At 35.8% G+C, this 22231-nt stretch overlaps 1 protein-coding gene across 2 annotated transcripts; it reads right to left on the reverse strand.

Annotated features, from left to right (window-relative positions):
• Positions 1–924: 924 nt before the first annotated feature.
• On the reverse strand, positions 925–20293 carry LOC110781992 (protein translocase subunit SECA2, chloroplastic). 2 transcript variants are annotated; one of them, XM_021986035.2, is made up of 32 exons: positions 19918–20292; positions 19680–19814; positions 19504–19573; positions 19353–19417; positions 19112–19232; positions 17156–17247; positions 16940–17005; positions 16673–16737; positions 16503–16590; positions 16314–16379; positions 16099–16214; positions 15518–15608; positions 14286–14369; positions 14094–14186; positions 13906–14001; positions 13724–13809; positions 10014–10092; positions 9797–9910; positions 9418–9513; positions 9273–9336; positions 8874–9163; positions 6558–6613; positions 5928–6045; positions 5755–5835; positions 5138–5217; positions 3785–3839; positions 3486–3555; positions 3187–3376; positions 2968–3091; positions 2264–2338; positions 1941–2185; positions 925–1478 (listed from the first exon to the last, which is right to left on the reverse strand). In XM_021986035.2, the coding sequence occupies exons 1-31, from the start codon at positions 20110–20112 to the stop codon at positions 2021–2023; spliced, it is 3186 nt and encodes a 1061-aa protein (XP_021841727.1). In that variant the 5' UTR covers positions 20113–20292; the 3' UTR covers positions 925–1478; positions 1941–2020. The 2 variants fall into 2 exon arrangements, with proteins under 2 accessions (XP_021841727.1, XP_056693796.1); XM_056837818.1 differs by lacking the exons at positions 925–1478; positions 1941–2185; positions 2264–2338; positions 2968–3091; positions 3486–3555 and having other exon boundaries at positions 3191–3376; positions 19918–20293.
• Between the last annotated feature and the right edge of the window lie 1938 nt (positions 20294–22231).

The raw sequence follows: 22231 nt of genomic DNA on the forward strand, positions 1-22231 counted from the left end.
TACCATTAGTTTTTCAAAATGACGTATTAACACAAATTATAAAATTTGATATGAAGTATATTTAGAAATATACATCAAAGTAAATCTATAAAGTTCTCAATTAATAATGTTCAACTTAGTATATTCATTAATTAATAAGCTACGTCGAATTTGACTTAGAAAAATCAAATGTGTTACTTAATTAATTCTATATTTTCAAGGAATATAAATTATTCATTCAAATAGAACTCTTGTTACTTGTCTTTTCGGCTGTTTTTGAGTACTTGCAACACTTCTGATTTTGGTGAGATCACTATTTTTTTTTAATTGTTTCTCCCTCCTACTAACCTCACTAATACAGTTCTTCGTTATGTGTCTTTCAAAAACAATTAAGACCATTAACTTCACCTGCACACTAGCTTATTAATTTTCATTCACAAACTTTATTGCAAACACTAGTGTTGCAAGTATAAAGGAATAGAATGTGGCTTTTTATGTGGCAGAAATAGAATATCATGTTTTACCATATGTGTGGCAACTCGCAAGTATTAAGAAAATGAGAGAATAGCATTTTATATGGTAAATATCATGTATACCATATGTGCAAACTTTTTTAAAATTTTTATGCAAATGAGCCATAAGAAAAATATAAATTACATAACGAAGGAGATGGATATTTGAACTTGTGACATATCATACACATGCCATTAAATACACTGTATTTTCATTTGTTAAGATGGTTCACATGGCATATAAACTTGTTTAGAAACACCTTTTAATGTATAGTATAGATTGTCAACTTATTTTTCTGTGTAGTACTCCGTAACTAGTAAGTGCCAAAGAGGCTATTATACTATATAATAATTGTCAAACTTTCCTACCAATAAAGTGTCAATTACCAGAGTTGTCAAGGTGATTAAATGAACATTGTCAAAGTTAATATGATAAAGCAAGCAATCGGGGTTAAAATGAGCTTTTAAGACATTGGACTTATATACAAGCAAATAGATCATCTATATTGATATTTGCCACAACTAGTCTAATCTGACAGTCTCCACTATTTTTGGACACAAACATTACGCCCTTCTAAATGCTGTTGTATGCCGCTGAAGCTCTTTATACAAAGGCCAATCCAGTTTAATTACACAATCTACTTTCAGAACTCGATCAAATGATTACAGTTACAAACCAACACAATCCTAGGTTGATAAAAATAATAATTATTGTATGTTCTATTTACAAAGATATCCTGTCAACTCAACAGAAAATCGGAGCATTGAGTAACTTTCGATTGCCACTATACTTGATCGGGACAAGGAAAGCAGGATGATTTGATCTGATTTAAGAGTGTTCCACCTAATCTGGATTGAAGGCTAACCCAGAAAAACTTGAGTCATCAGATCACCTGAAAAGGGGCACCTGTACTGTCTTTGCCATCATTTCTTACTCTTCAGCCAGAAGAACACATGAAACTTCAATCATCCTCTAAGCTGAAGCCACTGCATGAAGGTAAGATCAATTATCAATACAACCAGGCATGAAAATATGAAATGTCATGGTTAAGGCTCCGTTTGGTTTGGTGAAAAACGTTTTCATTGTAAAATGATATTCCATGGAAAATATTTTTTAAGGGAAAACACAATTCCAAAGTAGTTTTCCTTTGTTTGGTTTCTACAAAGAAAATGGGAGAAGATGGTGAATATTGAGGGGAAGAAAGGAGAGGGAGCTGAGGAAAGGAGGAAAAGTGGTATCCCTCCCTTTCAAATGGAAAAGGTTTTTCCACCTTTGATGGAGTTATGGAAAATTGTTTTCCATCTCTTGCCCAAACAAACAACGTAAAATGATTGAAAAGGGGAAAATCGTTTTCCATGAAAACGTTTTACGCCCTACCAAACAGAGCCTAAATGGTTACCTTGAACCAATAAACCACAATCTGTATCATCATAAGATCGAGAACTAACCTGATTTATAATATATATATAAAGCTCCTTCAATCAAAGAAAAAGAAAGGGACACGCAGTATAGATCTTCTAGGGTTTTGTTATGACAAGAGTACTTCTTGAGACTCCATCGGAGATGCCCAATATCGGAATAATGATTCTACAGTCAACCTTCTAGATGCACTGAGCATAGAGATGAAAAATCTACAACCATCAATTTTGTATTCCTCCAACGGGTTTCTGTGCCCAAAACTCCTCACATTCACCTGCATGTGGTATGTATAAGCCTTTGTTTAGCAGTAAAGGATAAATTAACAATGACCAGGAAAAGAAAATATGGGTACCGCTGAACTAAGCCTGTTCATGTTGACAAGATGATCCCTCCAGAAACAATCTAAAGTCTTGATTAGTACTGCCCTCTGCATTTGAGATATAAACAGGTATGGTACTCAAACTCCAATAAATGTAGTAACTACTGAAAATCGAAATTATAAAAGCTTTCCACATGTTCAGGCAGTCATGTAGTTCAGGATGATCAGTTCATTTTTTTTTTCTACATAAATAAGAAAATTAGTCTTAGACAGTCCTAGCTACATCGGTCAGCAACCTTATAATGTGAACTTGTGAAGAATAAGAAAAAGGCTAATGATAACAGAAAAAGATATCTTTCTCCAAAACTTTTATCATGTATGATGTATGGCATCCCAAATAATAATATAATCATGTATATGATAACATGGTTGAATATAAAATAGAATGCCATATGTAATCATGTACTATGATAACATGGTTGAACACCTATAAAATAGAGTGCCATATATATTTGTGGTTCATGAACTACAAAGAAGATATAACTCTTTCCAACCAAAAAAAAAAACCCGATAAAGAAGACAGACTAAGAGGAGAATTCATATCAAAGAATTAAAGAAAATAACCATAATTGACCAGGAACCTCAAAACTGATGCAAATACACTTTGGGTAATCACTTATTCAACAATCACATAGACATTGAACAGTAAAGTCTATACAGAATACATAAATACATACCTCGATTTCTTTCACATACGTATCGTCTAAACCTGATTCTTCTATGGCATTAAAATATGAAGCAATTAGGAAATCCCCGAGGTAATGACGCAAGAAATTGATGGTCACTCTGTGTTTTCCATCCCTGTTTTAGCATATCAGAACAAAGTAATCATACTCAGACTAATTAAAATAAAAAGTATGCACTGATATCATAAAACACTCTGCAGATGTACTCACGTAATTGAATCATCAGCGCATATGGTAAGCCATCGCTTGAAGGAAGAAGTCTTCTTTCGTATCCCTTTAAACGCATTTGGAGGTTTTGGCAAGTCTTTAGGCATAAAGCCATTGAAATGTACAGGAGCTGATGCATCTAATTCGGAGAGGGACTCCAATAGGACAACCTCTGTGATTTCTGCAAAGGACTCTGAAAAAATCCCAGCTGTTAGCAACTTAGCTTCAATGGTAAACATGGAAACATTTGTGAACCATTGGCCAAAAGAAAAAAGTTAACACCAGTATATAAACAAGCGCACCATTCAACAGATTTCCCCCAATATTGACCAACTCCTTTAAGATATTTCTCAATTTCCATTCACGGGGATGCTATCCACACATAAATAAAGACAGAAAAGGAAAAGGTTAGATTCCTCAGTCTGGCTCTTCATTCCATCAGACCATCAGTGAGCTCCAAACATCAATAATTATGTCATAAGTTGTATATTTTACAGAAATAAGGGTCATATATATAGTTAAGCATTCAAATAAACTAAATTTGAGCTGAATACATAGACTATTACAGAGGGGGTGGGAGAATTGTTTATATACTAATTACCTTGTGAGAATCAACACTACCAACTATTATTTCGTCTACCACAGCTTGCATGTACCTGTAACCAATTACAAGGAATAAAAAGGGAAGAAATTTAACATATACTTCAATCTGAATTGCGATCACCAACGACAATTATTTAAATTTTTATATTCAATCCGAATCACCTTTCCTCCATCATTAAATCACAGAAAAGTAATAAGGAGTATGAAAGCTTTGCAATCAAACGAAACACATACATCACAACATACAAGCTACACCAATCTTTTTAACACCATCCTTCCTAAATGCCTAATATTCTGACCGATATTACAACCTTTGTCAGACAGAATTTCCCCTTCAACTTTAGAGAAAACCTATGGTTGCACAACATCGAAACGCTGCCACCTTAGTCAGTATCTCAATTCCTTTATAGGACCGACCCAGGGAACTTCAAATACTCACTTAATTGACAAATATTTACCATTTGGTGTTACTATATCCTTGGTTGACTCCCTCCTAGGACTAAGTTGCCATTTCACGTACTTAGTATCTTTCGACGTTCGACTTAGCTAAACCCCTGTTATTCTAAGTTTTGCCTCCATCTCTCTATTTTAGCATTAACCCTACTCCAGTCTCTTTACCTATGCAATATCATCCACAAACAATATACAAAGATGAAGATCAAGGATTTTAAGTAGTTTGGAAGGATCATATCCACCAATAAAATTATATTTTAGGCAAAGTTTCCACCAAATAAAATTATAGGTTGATACGTTATTGGTGGATATGACTCACGGGCTTAATTCTCAATACAACTATATTTAAGTAAAAATTATAAGAAGTTAATATTTCGAAAGTATATAAATGAGACGAATCTAACAAGATCTCACGTGACTATAGTTTCTCTCACGTGTAAATGACAAAAGATGGAGAGAAGACACTGTTAATAACGTAAAAGTCCAAAGGGTGTAATTATAAAAAGAAAAATAAACGGAGAAAGTTTGGTTAGGACTCATGTATAAAAAGGCTCAAGGCGCACTTAGGCGATTTGGAGTTCCCTGTGCGCCTCATTGAAATGAGGCCAACCCAAAAAACAGTAAAAAATGTGAAAAAATGGTGTGCACATCGGGGGTGCGCCTCATCAAAACCGGCCTCACTCAGACCACAAAAGGCGCTGTTGCGCACCTTTTTATATACTGACTAGAACAATTTAAAAAATATCGAAAAATGGAAAGGATAATCACTTGAAAATTGAGGAAGAAAGAAAAAACATCGATGCAAGACAGCAAGAGAGAACCAAAGGATGTATGCACATAATTAAGGAAGTAGATACACAACAATTAGTTCTAAAATTGGCCATTAATTTGAACTTACTGAAATATATGCTGTGAGCAACTTTCAGCATCACCCGCTAAAATCAACTGCCTAAGGTCATAGACATGCTTTCTTTGGACCTGAAAATATATTAAGAGAATGTACTAAGGCCTACTTTATCCAGTTGATTAAAAGATGACACTACCATGGATGCCCTTTTATGTTGACAAATGGACCACAGATTTGGTTTGAAACAAAGAAGTAAATTACCCATATGGCCATATATTTCTAAACTTTTGTCTACTCAAAGGTCAAAGTGAAATAAGGATCAAAGGAGCTATATGAAGATGAAACTATAGGAAGAAGACATCTTTTTCAATTACCAAAGACCACCTTTCTTTCTAGTAATTTTAGCATCTAATTCTTCCGTAATATCGGCATTATTTAAAACTATTACTACGTTGTCCCAAGTAGATATAGATGAGAGGCATAAAGACTCCCAGTATGTTAATCAACTAAACTATGCCCAATGGGATAAAGAAAGCTATGAAAAATAAACAGGATGCTCGAGAAATTTTATTAAGGCCTTATCATTGAAAATTGGTTGTAAAACCCTTTTGAATTTACACATGAGATAAACAACAGACTGCGCATTCCAAGCATGAAAAGTCATATACCTCCAAGACTTCATCAAACTCAACCAGGCTCTTTCGGATGTTAAAGAAATACTTCTCTGCACTTATTTGCAAGGACAGAAGCTTTATCCATGATAGAGAAGCGAGAGAAAGTCAGAAATGTAGAAATCATAAAGGGGGGAAATAAAGAAGATGAAAAAATAGCCTGTAATAACCTGTTTAACTATGGTATCACCTTCAATTGGTAAATCCTCATCGTTTGTGATTCTTGATATCAATTGGACGGCCCATGCCGTGTCAAAATTGAACTTTTGAAATATTTCATCCTGCAAACTGTTACATTGAACAGAAATAAGCTAGTTATTGAAGAATCAAGAAAGGAAGAATTCTAAACCAAGGCGTTGAATTATCCACAACCAAGCTGCATCCATTCAAGCGCTATTAACAGTAAGTCCACCTCTTATAACGAACCTAATTTCTTAAGCAATAATTTAACCCAGGATATAGACATATAGTCTCATAGTAATTCTTAGGTAGTAATTATACATTTACGCTATTAGATCTGTAAATGCATAGTAATTATACCATACGGCATACGATCTGTAAATTACTAGTAAGCAACTAAACAAGTCAACAGATAAGGTGTAATTGCATTACAGAAAATATATAATCATGCCTGAAAGAAATTGTGTAGCATATTCTCATTAAAATTCTTTTCCTTCTAAAATTAAAGGTATCTCAAGAAATTCCCCTATCACACATTCATCAATATCAACCGTCAACCTAATAAGAGGTGTGAGAAGAAAGGGGAGAGGTGAAAGATCAGAAAATTGGTCATTAAGTACCTAATCATGAACCTTGTTGATCCTAGATCTCCTTGCCTTCCAGCTCTACCACGAAGCTGTTAAAAGCAACACACGAGAAAACAAAAATATTGTAAAGGAATAAACAAAAAGTGGAACTTTATTTAATTCCACACCAATAAATTTTGACATAAACGTCATGTCCTGCTAAGAAAATTCTTCCATTACCAGCCCACTGTCATGCAACGTATAAGAACTGAGCGCAACTACAACTAGTTAAGTCAAACTAAGGGAATCAGTATTAACGAGAATACATCTAGCAACACAATGTCAGTCAGTGATCAAATATGTTATAGCTGAATTTGAAGCTTTTCCATGTTAACTTGACGGTCATTTACCCCTCATACTACGTACTGAATACATCCGTATTACGTACTGCGAATTAGTATTGCAGAACACATTGGACTAATTTAACATACGGAGTAGTTTGGTAGCGAATTGTGTACTCGTACGCGTACTGAAGCATACTACGTATTTGGTGACGCTGGACACACACAACGTGAAGTCATTGAAGTAAAAAAAAAATCATGCAAAGGTCGCACATGATATTGTAACTAGAAAATATGGATAATTGACCCAGTGATGTTTCCTAATAGTGAGAAGTGGCTTTCTAGGTACATTTTGATACACTTTTTCAGAGCTTCTAGTGTATTTCAGTATCAGTTCAAACACATTCAAATGATTGTTTTCACTAACAAATGGAAATTAGATGGTGGTTGAGCAAAGGGCTGGATCATATACAAAAGGAAGTGTGTCTGTGTGTCTCTTTGAGGGAAAGGGTTAGTGTTGACTGAACTTAGAACCAGATGGTTGTTTGGTGCAAAACATCACAGAAGACAAAACTCAGAAGCCAAATTATATACAAGAAGGGTGTTTTAGGCAGGAGGGTACGAGCTAGTTTCTGTTTGTTTAATGATGTTTGGCTTTTATTTCTGTTGCGTGTTGCGTCATTGTTGTAGGGAGAGATCTCTAAGGGTAGCTTCTGTTCCAGATCACACAAAAATAACACAAATAATTATTGATCAAAATTGTATTGGTCCAGATCCAATTCCATACTTTCTTACTTATTCACACCCCCCCCCCCCCCCCCCCCCAAGAAAAAGATGGAGTAGTCAGATCCCATGTAGTAACTAACATAAGACAGCTTAAAGAAAATTCAGCAAGATGCACACCTAAGACTTTTAAAGATCCAAAGAAACGGGGAAATCTTGGACAACCTTTACAACAACAACAACAACAAAGCCTTAGTCCCAAAATGATTTGGGGTCGGCTAGCATGAATCGTCGTAGGAGATCGTCATTGTCACCAATCAAACCAGAAAGGAGCAGGAAGTAAAAAGAAAAAAACAAGGAAGAGAAAGTGAAATTAATGAAAGTAGGATAAGAGAAAATGTATATATATATATATAATAGAAGAAATATTGTAAGAAATAAAAATAAGTAAAATTTAAAATAAATGAATAAGTAAAATAAGTGCATTTCAAAATAGCATGTGGAATTAAAAAGATTTGAAAGAATTTTAAAAATAAAATAAAAGTAAAATACAAATAAAGAGAATAAGAAACATTGAAGTTGTGTAAGTCAAATGAAGTCATCAATGTATATTCTCTCCCTCCACTCTGTCCTATCCAACGCCATATTTTCCTCAATCCCAAGAAAGCTCATATCGTGCTCAATCACCTTCCTCCAAGTTTTCTTAGGTCTTCCCCTACCCCTTGCAATTCTATCCCTTTGCCACCCTTCTATCCTCCTAACTGGGGCATCATTTGATCTTCTGCTTACATGTCCAAACCATCTTAAACGATTTTCCATCATCTTAAACTCAATCGGTGCAACCCCTACTTTCTTCCTAATAATCTCATTCCTCAAACGATCCTTTCTTGTATGCCCACACATCCAACGTAACATGCGCAAATCTTGGACAACCTTTATTGGTACAAATTAGTTTGTTATTAGTAGTGATGAGTACCAACAAAGATTTTGTTAGTACCAATAAAGCAAAAGTCTAACTGGTAGTGATTAGTAGTGTATTTGGTAGTACCAATAACATAATAAGTTCGTACCGATGAAGGTTGTTAGCGTTCTTGATTTAGCCAACCCCCAAAGAAACTGTGATCCAAGTAAAATGAGTGAACGAGAAACAAAGCATTCCTCACTTCTCAGAGCACCAGGTGATGGCACCCAAAACCTTTCCTAATTGACAGGCTATCCCACATTCCCACTTTTCTTTTCTTTTTTCTAGGTTCTGCAAATACATATAGATTTCAAAATAAAGAAAACTTTTAAATTGATCACTCACCTGGTTATCGATTCTGCGAGACTCGTGCAAAGATGTTCCAATAACATGAAGCCCACCAAGCCTTTTGACCTCAGTCCCTTCATTCAAGCTGTGTAATACACAATCATTCAGAATCGCTTGGTAGGCTAGAGCCAGCGTAGGACCAAGGGGGTACATCTCAGACTCTTCTTCGGCAAGCCTCTGTAGCTCCCTTGAGTTGACTGACTCACTCATTTGGACAGACTCAGTGATCATAGACTTCACCTGCTGATATGTCCAGCCCTTACCCTCACTTTTCCCAACATACTTGGCTGCACAGTTTTGCAATTCGTTATTGAAGGCATAATTGAAATAAAAACTGAAGAATAAATAAGATAAATATTGCAATATTAGCAACAATGCGATCAGATAGATTCTAACCAATCAAAGACGCCCTCTCAAGCAATGCTGATGTCGACGGACCGATATCCACTTTTGACATTGCCTAAAAAAGTAGGAAAAGCACATTACACATAAGAAACTCAGTTAGCTGTTACGCACTACCAGTCATCAGACCAAACACTACCTTTAGTAAAGTAGATTCACCATCAAAATCAAATTCAGGAATATCACGTGATAACATTGGTAGCAGTTTCTTCTCTATTATTCCCTTTGCAAGCATCTAGACATTAACAAAAATGAATGAAACTGATTAGTATAAAGCTATAAATAGAAACATAATAATCACTTCTAAGAATTAAATTAGAGCTTGTGACACTTGTTATGAGGGTCACAACAGTCCTCTATGTTATATTCTTGATTAGATGAAGACTATTCAATGAAATATTACTACACTTTTGCTTCCGTTATGTTATATGCCCATGGATATCAAAATTCAATGTGTAGTACCACGACTTGACTTGCGGATATTCGTTAATGACCTCTGTAAATAAATTAACACTTACTTTTGGATTCCCCCCTAAAATAATGTCTGTGCCTCTGCCAGCCATATTTGTAGAAATGGTAATAGCATGTTTTCTCCCTGCCTGGGCAACAATTTCAGCTTCCCTAGCAGCATACTGAGAGATAAATCAGCAAGGGGAAAACAAACCTTGAGAAAATATTAAACCAGGACAATACATTTCAATATGAGCAAGTGAAGTTTTAATCAAATCATCTTACCTTGGGTCTTGCATTAAGTACATTGTGTGGGATATTTCGTTCCTTTAGAAGATCAGACAAATGTTCAGAGTTCTCGACACTGCATAAAGTATATATAAGAATATTCGTTCAGAGATGCACAGTGGTTCAACCAAAACATACAATAAAATCACCATCCCCTTTTGGCACTCACCTTACCCAAACTATAAGCAGGATAAGGGATATGCAGAAGTTGCACAACAATTTTCAAAAAAAATAGAGCTCTTAAGAAAAGAATAAGGAATAAAACTATAAAAGCCATACACAACCATGGAATTAAAACTCGGCCGTTCCGTTACGTAACGGCCGTTCTGTAACCTATTTTGGATTTGCCGTTCCGCGAAAACCCGTTACGTTACGGTTTGACAAAAATCACGTCTTTCTCTCCGCGTCGTCCGTTACGTAACGGTGACTCGCCGCGTTAGACGTTTTTTTCTCCGTTACACCGTTCTTTTACATAAATTCATCAAAAATATTTTTTTAATTAGTTATGTAGTTTATAAAACATGATATTTCGAGTGCTTATTTGTTCACAGAATATAATACTCACTCGTATTATGATAGATTTGGTTATATTGTGTTGATATAATACTTTTTAGACTAAAAATGTAATAATTAGGCTTAGAAATGTTATGTGGTTTTTTTCAAAAAATTCACACAGCGTCAGCCGCGATCCGTTCTATTCTTCCGTTACAAGCGGTTCCTGCGATAACGTGACCGTTACCGCGAACGCGACCGCATCCGCGTTTTTTTTCTATGTACACAACATAATAATATCATCAACTACGCCATGTATACAGAGCAGTCGGGAATTTCAGAATTCATTCTTGATCTCCACAGTCCACACAATATCAATGAACAAAATATTCAACAGGAAAACCACACATTGTACTGGAGAAGGGGAGAAAGTTAGAAAAGCAAATAGGACACAATTAGTATGCTTTTTTCCTAATAGGCAATCAAGATATCTGCTGTTACACTAGCTTCTATCTCAAATCATAATTACTTCCCTTACCATTAAGGGTGTTCATGGGTCCAAACCCGGACCGGACCAAAGACCGAAAATTTGATATTCAAGACCTGAAGACCAGACCGATCATGCTTGGACCGGACCCGGACCGGACCGAAAAAATTGGTCCAAAACCTGGACCGGACCGGTTTGGACCGGTTGTAGACCTATTTCAATATATTTTTTATTTTTTCTACAAATTATGGTAAAAAAGATAATATATGTATTAAAAAACCAATTGTTTAAGGCCTTTTTTGTAAGATAAAATAAAATGTATCACAATATAGTAATATTTACAACATAGTAAAGGAGAGAATTAAATTTTTGAATAGTTTATATTATATTTTATTAAGGAAATATCGGTCCGGTCCAAAACCGGACTGGACCAGACCGAAGACCGAAAATTGATATTTCTCGACCCAAAGCCCGGACCAATTGCCTTCCGTCTGGGTCGGTCCGGTCCGGTCCATTTTTTCAGTCCGAACCAATTTTTTCACACCCCTACCACTCAGTGCCAAGTTGCCAACTCTTCCATATCAATATTTCTTACGCATAAAAACCCTTTGGTACCTCAAGGAAGAAACACCTATACGAATGAAGAGATTTGAAAACGGAACCTACATAACAAAAAGAAACACAGTTCCCTGTAATTGGCAAGTTGGCAACGGGGTTCAACATATAGCAACCCACCATTAAGGAAGAAATCAAGTAAATTAGGACCAAGAGTTAATTTAAATCCCATTCTCACGCATTACCATTTCTCCATATCCTTCCAATTTCAGATAACATAATATGTATAATATTTATATTCTTCTCTTTCCACTTACTTGCAGGACAACTGGAACTTGACACCCGTTACTAAAGAATTTTTTTGTTGAAGAAGTGATTTTTGTTTCTCTTTTCCAAAACAAAGCTATGTGCCTCTAGTTCATCAAATTTGACAATTTATTACACATACCCTTAATACGCTTGTTCTGCTCTTTCCATTTTGGTCCATCCCTTCAATTTCGATCTGAATAAGTAAAGAGCATTAACTGGAACAATAATGGGATGAGTATTTTGAAGGAACATGTGATCCAATGCCTACTTCGGCCACTAAAACTACCTTGTTCATGTCTTCTAGCCACAAGAAACAACTAAGTAATACAGTAGGTCCATGGATATTATACCCCAAGTCCAACTGATTTACTACTCCATCAAAACTTCATCCTCCAGTGTCCTTCACATCTGATGTTGCAATTCACAACTGCTCAAAGATTACTTTCCTGCCATGAACTATAGGAATTAGGAAATACTATTAGATAGAAAATCTTCAAGTTCAGGATCTTGACATTTCTACTGCTCTTTTGGAATTTAAGATAAATTACTCCAAGACAGGAATGCTCTCAAAAGGGTCCTTACCATATTTAAGAAATTCTAGAGGGAACTTGGTCATTTGGAAAATACATCTAGGAGCCTCATCAATACCATTATCCTTCCCAACTTTCCAACTTGACTCACAAGTATAGCATCATGTGTATAAAAGACGCACATTAAAGTATATCAGAGGACACGAGTCATTGATATTAAGAATGAGTTTATGATATGAAAAACAGAATAAGAATGCATAATCCTTAACATCACGACTAAACCAACGGTGAGGGAACTAGACTCTTATTACCACCACGCTGAGCAAACTCCAAGGGTCCTAACTTGTGATTTTTGAGTATCTTGCCTAAGATTCAAAAAAGTGATTGAAAAATTCCCAGATAGCGTACCAAACATTTATTTTAACACTTCTTGTGAAAAAAGGAAAAACAACTCAAAGTCGCAAGTTAAAAATCCAACTTCATATTGTCGTGAATCATGAAGTTTGCAAATCCTTTAGGAAATTTTAGGATTTGACCAACTTTATTAACTCCAAAGCTAACTAGAAAAACAAACTATATAAGATTTTAAGATATTTCCCAACGGAAAAACCAAGCCTTAGATAGCAACCATAACTTAGCTAACACAATTACAAAAGAATCTAATTTGCCTTATTACCTTTTCTTTTTCTAACAGAACTACTGCCCTCTAATATAACCAATCAAGCCCCTCGTCCCATAACTCAAGTAACTCAACCCACGCAAATACAAGTTCAAAGTTTCGCAAGAACACAAAAGAAGATTTTCTTCCTTGTCATCTTGATATAAAACTCAAACAAGTTGCTACTTATTCCTGCCTGTAGCGGTTTTCAAACCCATGAATGTACCACATTCCACTTTAATTTGTAATATTAGCCAAACCCAAAAAGTAAGACAATCAATTATATAGTTAATCTGGGTGGAGGGGATGCTTCCGCTTCATATGGTCAGAACTCAGAACTTATGCTGTGCATACTAAAGCAAGGTGTCCAAAGGGTCAAATTAGGCTATTTTCAGGGTTTTTCTTTCTAGATTTTCCTTTTATTTTTTGCCTAATTTCAGCATACACATGCAGTATTTGCATTCTCGTGTCCAAACTCCAGAGTCAGACACAACTAGAAAAGCACTGTGATATGACAAGTAACGTAGCTAATCGCATGAACATAAACTTCAGTAAAGCTAAATCTATGACACTACACAAAGAAACATAGTTAACTGAAGAAGATAAAATGCATTTGTATCATAAAGATGGCGTAAGCAGAGAAATGACGCGATAGCTACTTGAAATCCCAGGGTACCTAGTTGTGCCAACAAGGACTGGCCGCCCCAACATGAACATAGATTCAACCTCCCCGCTGACATGCTCCCATTTTCCACGTGCAGTCTGAAATCATGTATGATAGGAAAAACTGGTATTAAGTATACACAAACTGGTAAATATTTTTTGACAAGGATACAAAAGGCAACTTTCAAATCTTACAGCAAAAGCCTGGATGGGCAAATCTTTTCGAATATTAGGAAGATTCGTCGGGATTTCGATAACAGGCACATGGAACATTTTGAGGAACTCCTTTTCCTGTGAAAGATAGGAACATTTGCACAAGGTAAGAAAGTTTTTTTACACTAAAAATACTCAGTTTAATTTATATGTTTACAGTGATGTATTACTTCAGTTTTTGCAGTTCCAGTCATCCCTGATAATTTTGGGTACAGTTTAAATAGTGACTGGTACGTGATTTGTGCAACAACAACGGAATCAGCCTGCAAGAGTTATTGATAAGGGCAGATGAGGTAATAGAAAAGATTACCAGTAACATAGGAAGAAATATAGAAATTCACCCACAAAGAATAGTAAAATACCTGTATCTTTAAACCTTCCTTTGCTTCTACAGCTTGATGAATTCCCTCAGACCATCTCCTTTTTTCTTCAACTCTACCTGTCAACTGAAACAGTGTAGAAATAAATGCATAACTACCATCACGAAAATGAAAAGTGGAGTCATTACGAAATGGGTGTTTTTACTACAAGAAACTACCACCACAACTTCTGAACTCTATTTGTTAATTAAAGATCATGGTAGCAAATGATGTAGATTTGATTAGCTATGGTCGATATTCAAAGTCTACACAGTTATACGATGAAAAAGAATCATTGGCGTACAAGGAGTCTTCTAGGCTTAATCTTAGTCTAACTAGGAAAAGTCATTTGTTTAGTGTTTTAATAGGAGTCTTAAACAATAATGTATTTTATTTTTATTAGGAGTCCTAAGAGGCTAGTATAATTATAATTAGGTGTTCGTAACTTCGTATTTTACGTAATTTAGCATTCTTATTTTGCCTATATAAAGGGCCTTAGGTTGTTATTTTAGTTACAATGTGAATGTGTGATCGAGATTAATAGAGTTTTGAGTTTTGTGGTAAAACTTATGAGAGTAGGTGAGATGCTTATTCGTCCATACTAGAGTTTCTAGTTTGGTCCATTTGATCAAATTGTTTAATTTAGGTCCATTCGACTCTAAATTAACACCCAGATTTTGTGAAGTCCGTTTGACCGAGCAGAAACGTATTAGCAAAATTTTCCTTATGTTGCAACTAGCAAACAATATAGCATACAAGAGTTGAAGCTAATATAATTACATTGCAAAAAGTAAGCAGCCTTTTGAAATCCATTCCCTGAAGAATTCAGCTGGTACACTTTTTTAGGCATCAGTTTGAAACGGACAAGAATCTGATCTTCAACATATACATTGTATATTATTAAATGTATCATGCAGATGAATGTGTAGCACAATCAGGCCACGTCATGCTATACCATGCATCCGTGGTATTTTCCCACATAGAACACTGCACTCCACTACCACTCAACAAAAGGGGGCAAACCTTTTAAACAAAATCCAACCCCAAAACAGGACCCAGAAATCTGGAATACAGCCTTAATCCTTTCATTTCAAGATACTAACCCATGATACTCTTTAATAATTACTGTTTATCATTCAAGATTAACAAGACAATGCTACAAGTTAATTTTGAAATATTAGCAAACCGAAATAAGCAAATTAACATAAACAAGAGCAACAACATCAATAGTTTACCTCATTGATTATAAGAGCCTTGCCATTCCTGACTATGTACTGAACGTCTTGTCGATAAAATTCTTTGGCCTTCAAACCATTTATAACAAATCTGCAAGATAACCATGAGTGCACATGTTATTTAAAAGGGAAAAAAAAGGAATATCCGAAGTAAAATTTTGAACTGCAGCATAGCTTCCAGTTTAAAGTAAAAAATTAAGACATAATAACATTAACGAGGCTTCATAAACAATTAAATTAAGCATCCACCGTCAAGATTTGAACAACTCAGCTAGATTTTAATATCTTAGGTTATGAATACTATCAAAGGAGGCACTTAACAGGAAGCTGCCAGTTGAGGTACTCAGTATACGGTAAATGTAAAAACAAGTTATACGACTTCAATAGCCACACTGGAGAGAAAACTCAACAAGTGTAAATTTTGTTTGATCAAGAACCAATTATCTTCAATGAAGAAAAATATGAACCATGAAAAGTAGGAGAATGTACATGACACAGAAAAATGTCATTTCATTCAAAAGTTGCCCTCTTAAATAAAATTACTTCGTTTCAAAAGCAAGACAGAACATAATTAATTTCACCTGGCCCATGGATCATTTTCATCCCACAGATCGTTGGTTTCAAGAGCCAGCTCAGCCAGTGAAATACCTTCCTCTGTCAGTTCCACCGAATTATCCTTGAGCTCTACATTATAATGCTGTCACCAAAATGACTTAGTTACATAGATGTCACAATTAAAAGAGAAGGCCAAATCACGAATTCTACTAATTGCTGAAAAGAGGAACATAAAACTTACAATACCCCGCACAAGGAAATCCGCTACTTTGGCAGCAACAGGGTATCGGGCAGCATCTTCATTGGCCTAAATATGTACAGAGAGACACACTTTCAGAGGGATGCTAGTGGACCTCCAATGTAATGACATAGTTATAATTATCATGGAAAATATACTATTATCCCATCCTATACATAGAAAGCAGATTACCTGCCCACTTATCAGTAAAGGGTTTCTGCCTTCATCAATAAGAACAGAATCGACCTCATCAACAATTGCAAAATGAAATGGCTTTGGCCTGTTTACAATTTCTAGATTAAACTCTCATAAGGAAAATAAAGAAAAATCAAACAGAAATTCAATATTATTTGGAGAAGTACCATCTCATCACAAGCTCTCCACTAGTTCCAGCAAGGTTGTCCCGCAAATAATCAAAACCAAGTTCCTAAATTTTGCAAAAATGAGGCGCACATGATTCAGTTCCAAAAAATGGCGATGCGGACAAAACGATAGAATCGAATTACAAGACAGTGTACCAGGTACATCAAGAAGTTGCCACAAGAGGAAGTGACAGCTTCCGAGTTTCCAGCAGAGAAAAAATGAACAATAAGCCAAAAGTAAGAGGAAATGAGCTTAAAGCTACATACTGAATTGTTGGTGTAAGTTATATCGCATCTATAGTTGGATCTCCTCTCCTCAGCCTTCATTCCCTTCTACACTTATAAAAAGGAGAACAAAAATAAAAATGCAGGAAATCACGTAATCATAAAACATCAGTAGACATGACCAAATGTCCAAGATTATGCGGATGTAAATGAAAGACAAGCACAACTCAAATTCACATTTGAAAGACATAAATTTACCTGAATGAGACCAACTGATAGACCAAGGAAATGATGAACACTGCCCATCCATTCAGCATCACGACGAGCAAGATAATCGTTGACAGTTACCACTACAGCAGAAAAAATGACAAGAATTGGAAGCTGATCATATGCTAATAGAGGAAGTGTTCCTCAACCGAATAGAAACAAAACAAAGATAACAATTGGAGTATTGGATCTTTGCTTAAGTAAATCCTTACAACTGAAATAATAAAGTTCATTTGGAAATTTTCGTTCTAACCATAGAATATATTATTATATTATCAGGAAAGGAAGAGATAGTTTGACATCAGAGAGCAGAAAATTGCATTATCAGGAAAACGTGAAATACACAAAAGAAAATACACAAGGGAAAATCAATATTAAAGCTCATTTTGTCATTTTTAGGTTAGATATGGACCCCACTTGACTGAATCAAACAAAAAAAAAACAAGGGGTTTATCGGAGTATTATACATGTATCAGAGAGGATTGATTTAGATTCTACATTGGAACATTTTCCTCTACAAGTCAACAACTATGAGCCTTTCACAAGTACTGATAGCAGAAAAGTAAAGGAGGAAAATTGCAACTTTTTTCCCCTTCGTTATTAGATTTGCAATCTTACCTTTCAAAGCTAAGGGCCACTGACATCCTTGCTTTTCCTTTTTTATTTGTTCACTTAATCAATTGCCTCTTTCCTCCTACCGGTTTCTTTTTGTTTTTGGTAAGACTCCATTAATAAGTTGATGCTCGATGGCACTAGCTGAAGCAATTATTATTTTTTTTAAAAGGAAATTTTGTGAACCACTACCTTTTGGTTTACCACTTTTGTGAATTGCTACCTTTTTATAAAAACAACCTTTATTTGACAAAATGTTTGAATAACACTACCTTTTGACGGCTAAAACGTTGATTTTCTCTGTTTATGGGACCCACTTTAACCGCAACTTTTAAACTATTAGCCCCTTTATAAAGCAAGAAGCTTTATTACACTATAATGGCTATTTCTCACAAAATCATAAAATCAAGACACTTAAAATGAATGTAGTTTTGAAGAATATTTAGAGAAAAAAAGGAAGAGGGTGGTCGAAGTAAACAAGGATAAAAGGTCATTTCCAGCCATAAAAAATAGAAGAAAGGGGAAAAAGTGGGAACTACAAACAGAAAAAATAATGTTTGTTGTTAAAAGGAGTGATACTCAAACATATTGTCAAACAACGTAGTTGTTTTTGAAAAGAATCTTAAACGTAGCAATTCACAAAAGTGGCAAACTAAAAGGTAGTGGTTCACAAAATTTCCAAAAAAAAGTAGTGAATCTCCCAAATGTCCCTACAAAGACCTAGCAGCAGTGCAGCACACACACACACACACACACAACAAAGCTGAAAATCACCCCATCCAAAGACGAACGAAAACTTGTAAACCCCACCATGACGGCGAAGGGATTTCTCTCAAACAATGCAGAGAAGCATAAGAGAGTAGCATGCAAATAGCCAAATCAACTTTGACACTCAGAAGTTTCCTTAAGCAATGTAGCCGGAAAACAATGACTGACAAACATTTAGAAGATACAAGCAGAAGAAATTAAGATATAAGTAGATGTCATAGCTCTCTTGTCTCAATCACACACCACAAAACACATCCAGATATTATTAGATCTCAGCAACAGAAAGCAATTGTGTGTTCATTTTGTTTAAAAAGCTAATGACTCCCACAAATCACAGGAAAGAGTATAGAAACACAGAAAAGACAGTTCACCATATGTTCTCCTGCTTTGGAGGCATGCCGTAAAGTAAATTTTACTTTCAAAAGATTTTATTTTTAATATGGAAAAAGCCATGGATGTTACCGGGCAAGAATCAGTTACTTCTAGTAGAGATAGATGTTTCTTAGAGTAAAATAAAAAGTTGATAGTTTGTGCGAATCACAGAATTCATAAAAGACACTGACATACCATGTACACCTTCTCCTGTCAAGGCATTGAGATATGCTGCTAATGTAGAAACCAACGTCTTCCCTTCACCCGTTTTCATTTCAGCAATTGATCCATCATGAAGCACTGCTCCACCAATAATCTAGAATCAAGCAACATAAATGATACTAAGCTTTATCTAGCAATGAGGGCGCAATGTCAAATGAGAATGGTTTGAACTATGAAGAGACAACGATAAGCAAACAAAAAAATGAAAGAAAACCTGAACATCAAAATGACGCATTCCAAGAGTCCTTTTTGCTGCTTCGCGAACAACAGCAAATGCCTCTACAATAACCAATATCACATAAGCTCAGAACTAAACAAATAATTCAAGCACATAAAACATAGCCCCATTCAAATAGTACACTGACCAGCCTGAATATCAGCTAGGCTCTCCCCTAGTGCCAACCGACGCCTGAACTCCTCAGTCTTAGCCTTCAACTAAAGTTCCCCAAAAACAAATACAACACTCAAATAACGCCGCAGATAAAAATAGTAAAAAACACATTCTTTTTATCTATGTTAACAATCATGTGTACCCACAAACCTGATCATCAGAGAGACTCTGCAACCGAGATTCCTGATCATTAACAGAGTCCACAAGACGGTAATAATCCCTCACAACCCAGTAATTCATACTAGTAACATCATCCAATTTCTTCTTAGCTTGAACAAAACCCTCCTACACCACATAAAACACCAAATTAGGAACAAACAGTTCACTGCGGCATTTTAACAAACACCTGGTGGGCAAACACATAAACACAAAAGAAGGCAATACAAACCTTGAGAAATGCAAGGGGAACTGGTCTAGGACGATGACTAGAGCGTCGAGAATGCGAAAGAAAGCGCGAATTTGATGAAAGAAAGGGAAATGCAGAGATGGGTTGGTTGGTGGTGAGCTTGGTGGAGTAACAAATGGGAAGCGGTGGCTTTGTGGGGTAAGGGGAAGTGAGAACGGCAGTTGGCACGGCGGCCATGAGGAACTTTGTGGGTTTAGCGCCCTTTTGGCCACTGTGGAGTGGTGTCTGAAGCTAAGTACGTCGGAAAATTCAAAGTGCGAAGCCTACTAGTCTCCAAAATTCCCGCCGTCCGAACTACCACGTCTCTAAAAATGGTGGCGTGGCGCCCCTTTAGTTGGGATTTGTTCTGCTTGCCTTTGGAAAAAAAATACCCGTATTCACATAAAAAAAATACTCTACCCACACGGTAACTCTTGAGAATTTTGGCGTTCACGTAAATGTCTATATTTTCCGTATTCATTTGATAGGTAAATATATTGTTTCAAAAAATTCAAAAAAGTGTCAAATAAAGAGTAATAATCATTGCCTAATTTGAAATGTCACACACGCATCGCGTACATTAACACTAGTTGTAAATAACTACCGGGGCACCTTCAAAAAGGAAAAGAATCGATGAATTGTAACTTCTTAGGAAGTGGAATATTGTGGTGTTGTTTGAAAATGGAGGAAGTTGCTTATCTAAATCTTCAAGATAAGTGGAACTTCCCATGTTCAACCAAACAATATTTCCTACTTCCTAGAAAATGTCAATACTGGTGGAAATTTCCTTCCTAGGAACTTTACTTCCTACTGTCAACTATAGCTTAGATATAGTTGACAGATTGCTATTCGGTATTTTTCTAGAGAGAGAGGCTACTCTCTCTAGAAAACTTTAGCCCATTTTCTTTTAGCAAACACAAACCCTAATCAAAAGTTTCAAGCCAGCCGCCATCCCCAATAGCAAACCCAAATCAAATCAAACCCCAACCTAGACTTTCTTCCGCAAATTAGCTTGATTCATGAGCTCTTTCTCATGAATTCGGTCTTTTGTCGGAATTCTCAAGTACAACCATTAATGGTCCATATCTCCTTTCTCTTTGGTTAGCAAACCATGTCACTCTTTCAGCCCGGTGATCTTAGGTGCCTCAGCCGGCTTGAGCCTAAGATCTTGGAGCCCGATATTTCGAATCCGTTTTAGCAAGTTGTTAGTCCTCGAAAGGCGTCATACAAGGTGGTCCCCTATCCACGCCCACCATCCTCGTTGCGTCAAGCTCTGCCCCCCAATGGACTCCTTCACAGTCCATGTTCAGATTTGGTTATTGAGTTCCTTTTCTTGAGAATCGAATTTGATATCTCTTTGTCTTTGAGTTGTAGTTTGGGATCCAATTTTTCTTTCTTTTTCCTTGTAAATATACTTGTATATGTTTATATTTAGTTTTAGTTAGATTTGGTTCCTTTTAGGTGTAGTTCAATAGTGTTAATTGTGCTGGTCTTGGCCTCGGAGCTTTGTTTCAGGACAGATGTGGGAGTAATTTCTTTTGGTGCAGTTTAGTTTGTCTTGCCCCCCTGTGAAGGACTGCGTGAAGATGTCTTCGGTCGGGTCTAGGGAGAGGCGTTTGGTGCCGCGGCGGAACTAGATCTAGGTGTTTCATGATGCTCTCATTTCTTTATTATTGATCCTCCGAAGCTTGTATATCATCCGTTGTGATGATTTAGGTTGTGCTTCTTAAGTAGGCATTACCTGGTTTTCTTTCCTTATAAAAAAAAAAAAAAAAACCAATACCATTTATCATACTTCATTAACACGTCGTACTCCTTATAGAATAACAAGATACAGAGTATAAAAGTTGTCAATGTCTAGTTTACTTTTACTCGCATAATACATTTCTAACATGAATTATTGAAAATTCATTAAAGGGTGTTGTTTTTGCTGGATAAACCTGAACTTATCTGAGTTATTAAACTGATTCACCTAATAGAACATGATCAAACTTGACTGGACCTGATCTATCGTATTACAAGGGAGTAAGAAGTGAGAGAGTGCACTTATAAATCTGATAGAATATGATTGTAACTTATCTAATTTCATTACATGAACTCTTCTTTTTCCAAGATGAAAAGAACACATCTTAAATTTGACGGTTTACTTTCAAAGTAAACTATAAATGATTGAATTATTAAAAGAAAAAACTATTATTATTATTATCAAATTTCTCTTCATGCACGGGGTTATTTTTTTTTTTTTTTAAAATAAGCTCCCGTAGAAAAACAATAAAGGAGCACACTAGTTGCAATTTGCAAATATGTACCATGACTC

Source organism: Spinacia oleracea, chromosome 2, assembly GCF_020520425.1.
Source record: "Spinacia oleracea cultivar Varoflay chromosome 2, BTI_SOV_V1, whole genome shotgun sequence".
Lineage (NCBI taxonomy): Eukaryota > Viridiplantae > Streptophyta > Magnoliopsida > Caryophyllales > Amaranthaceae > Spinacia > Spinacia oleracea.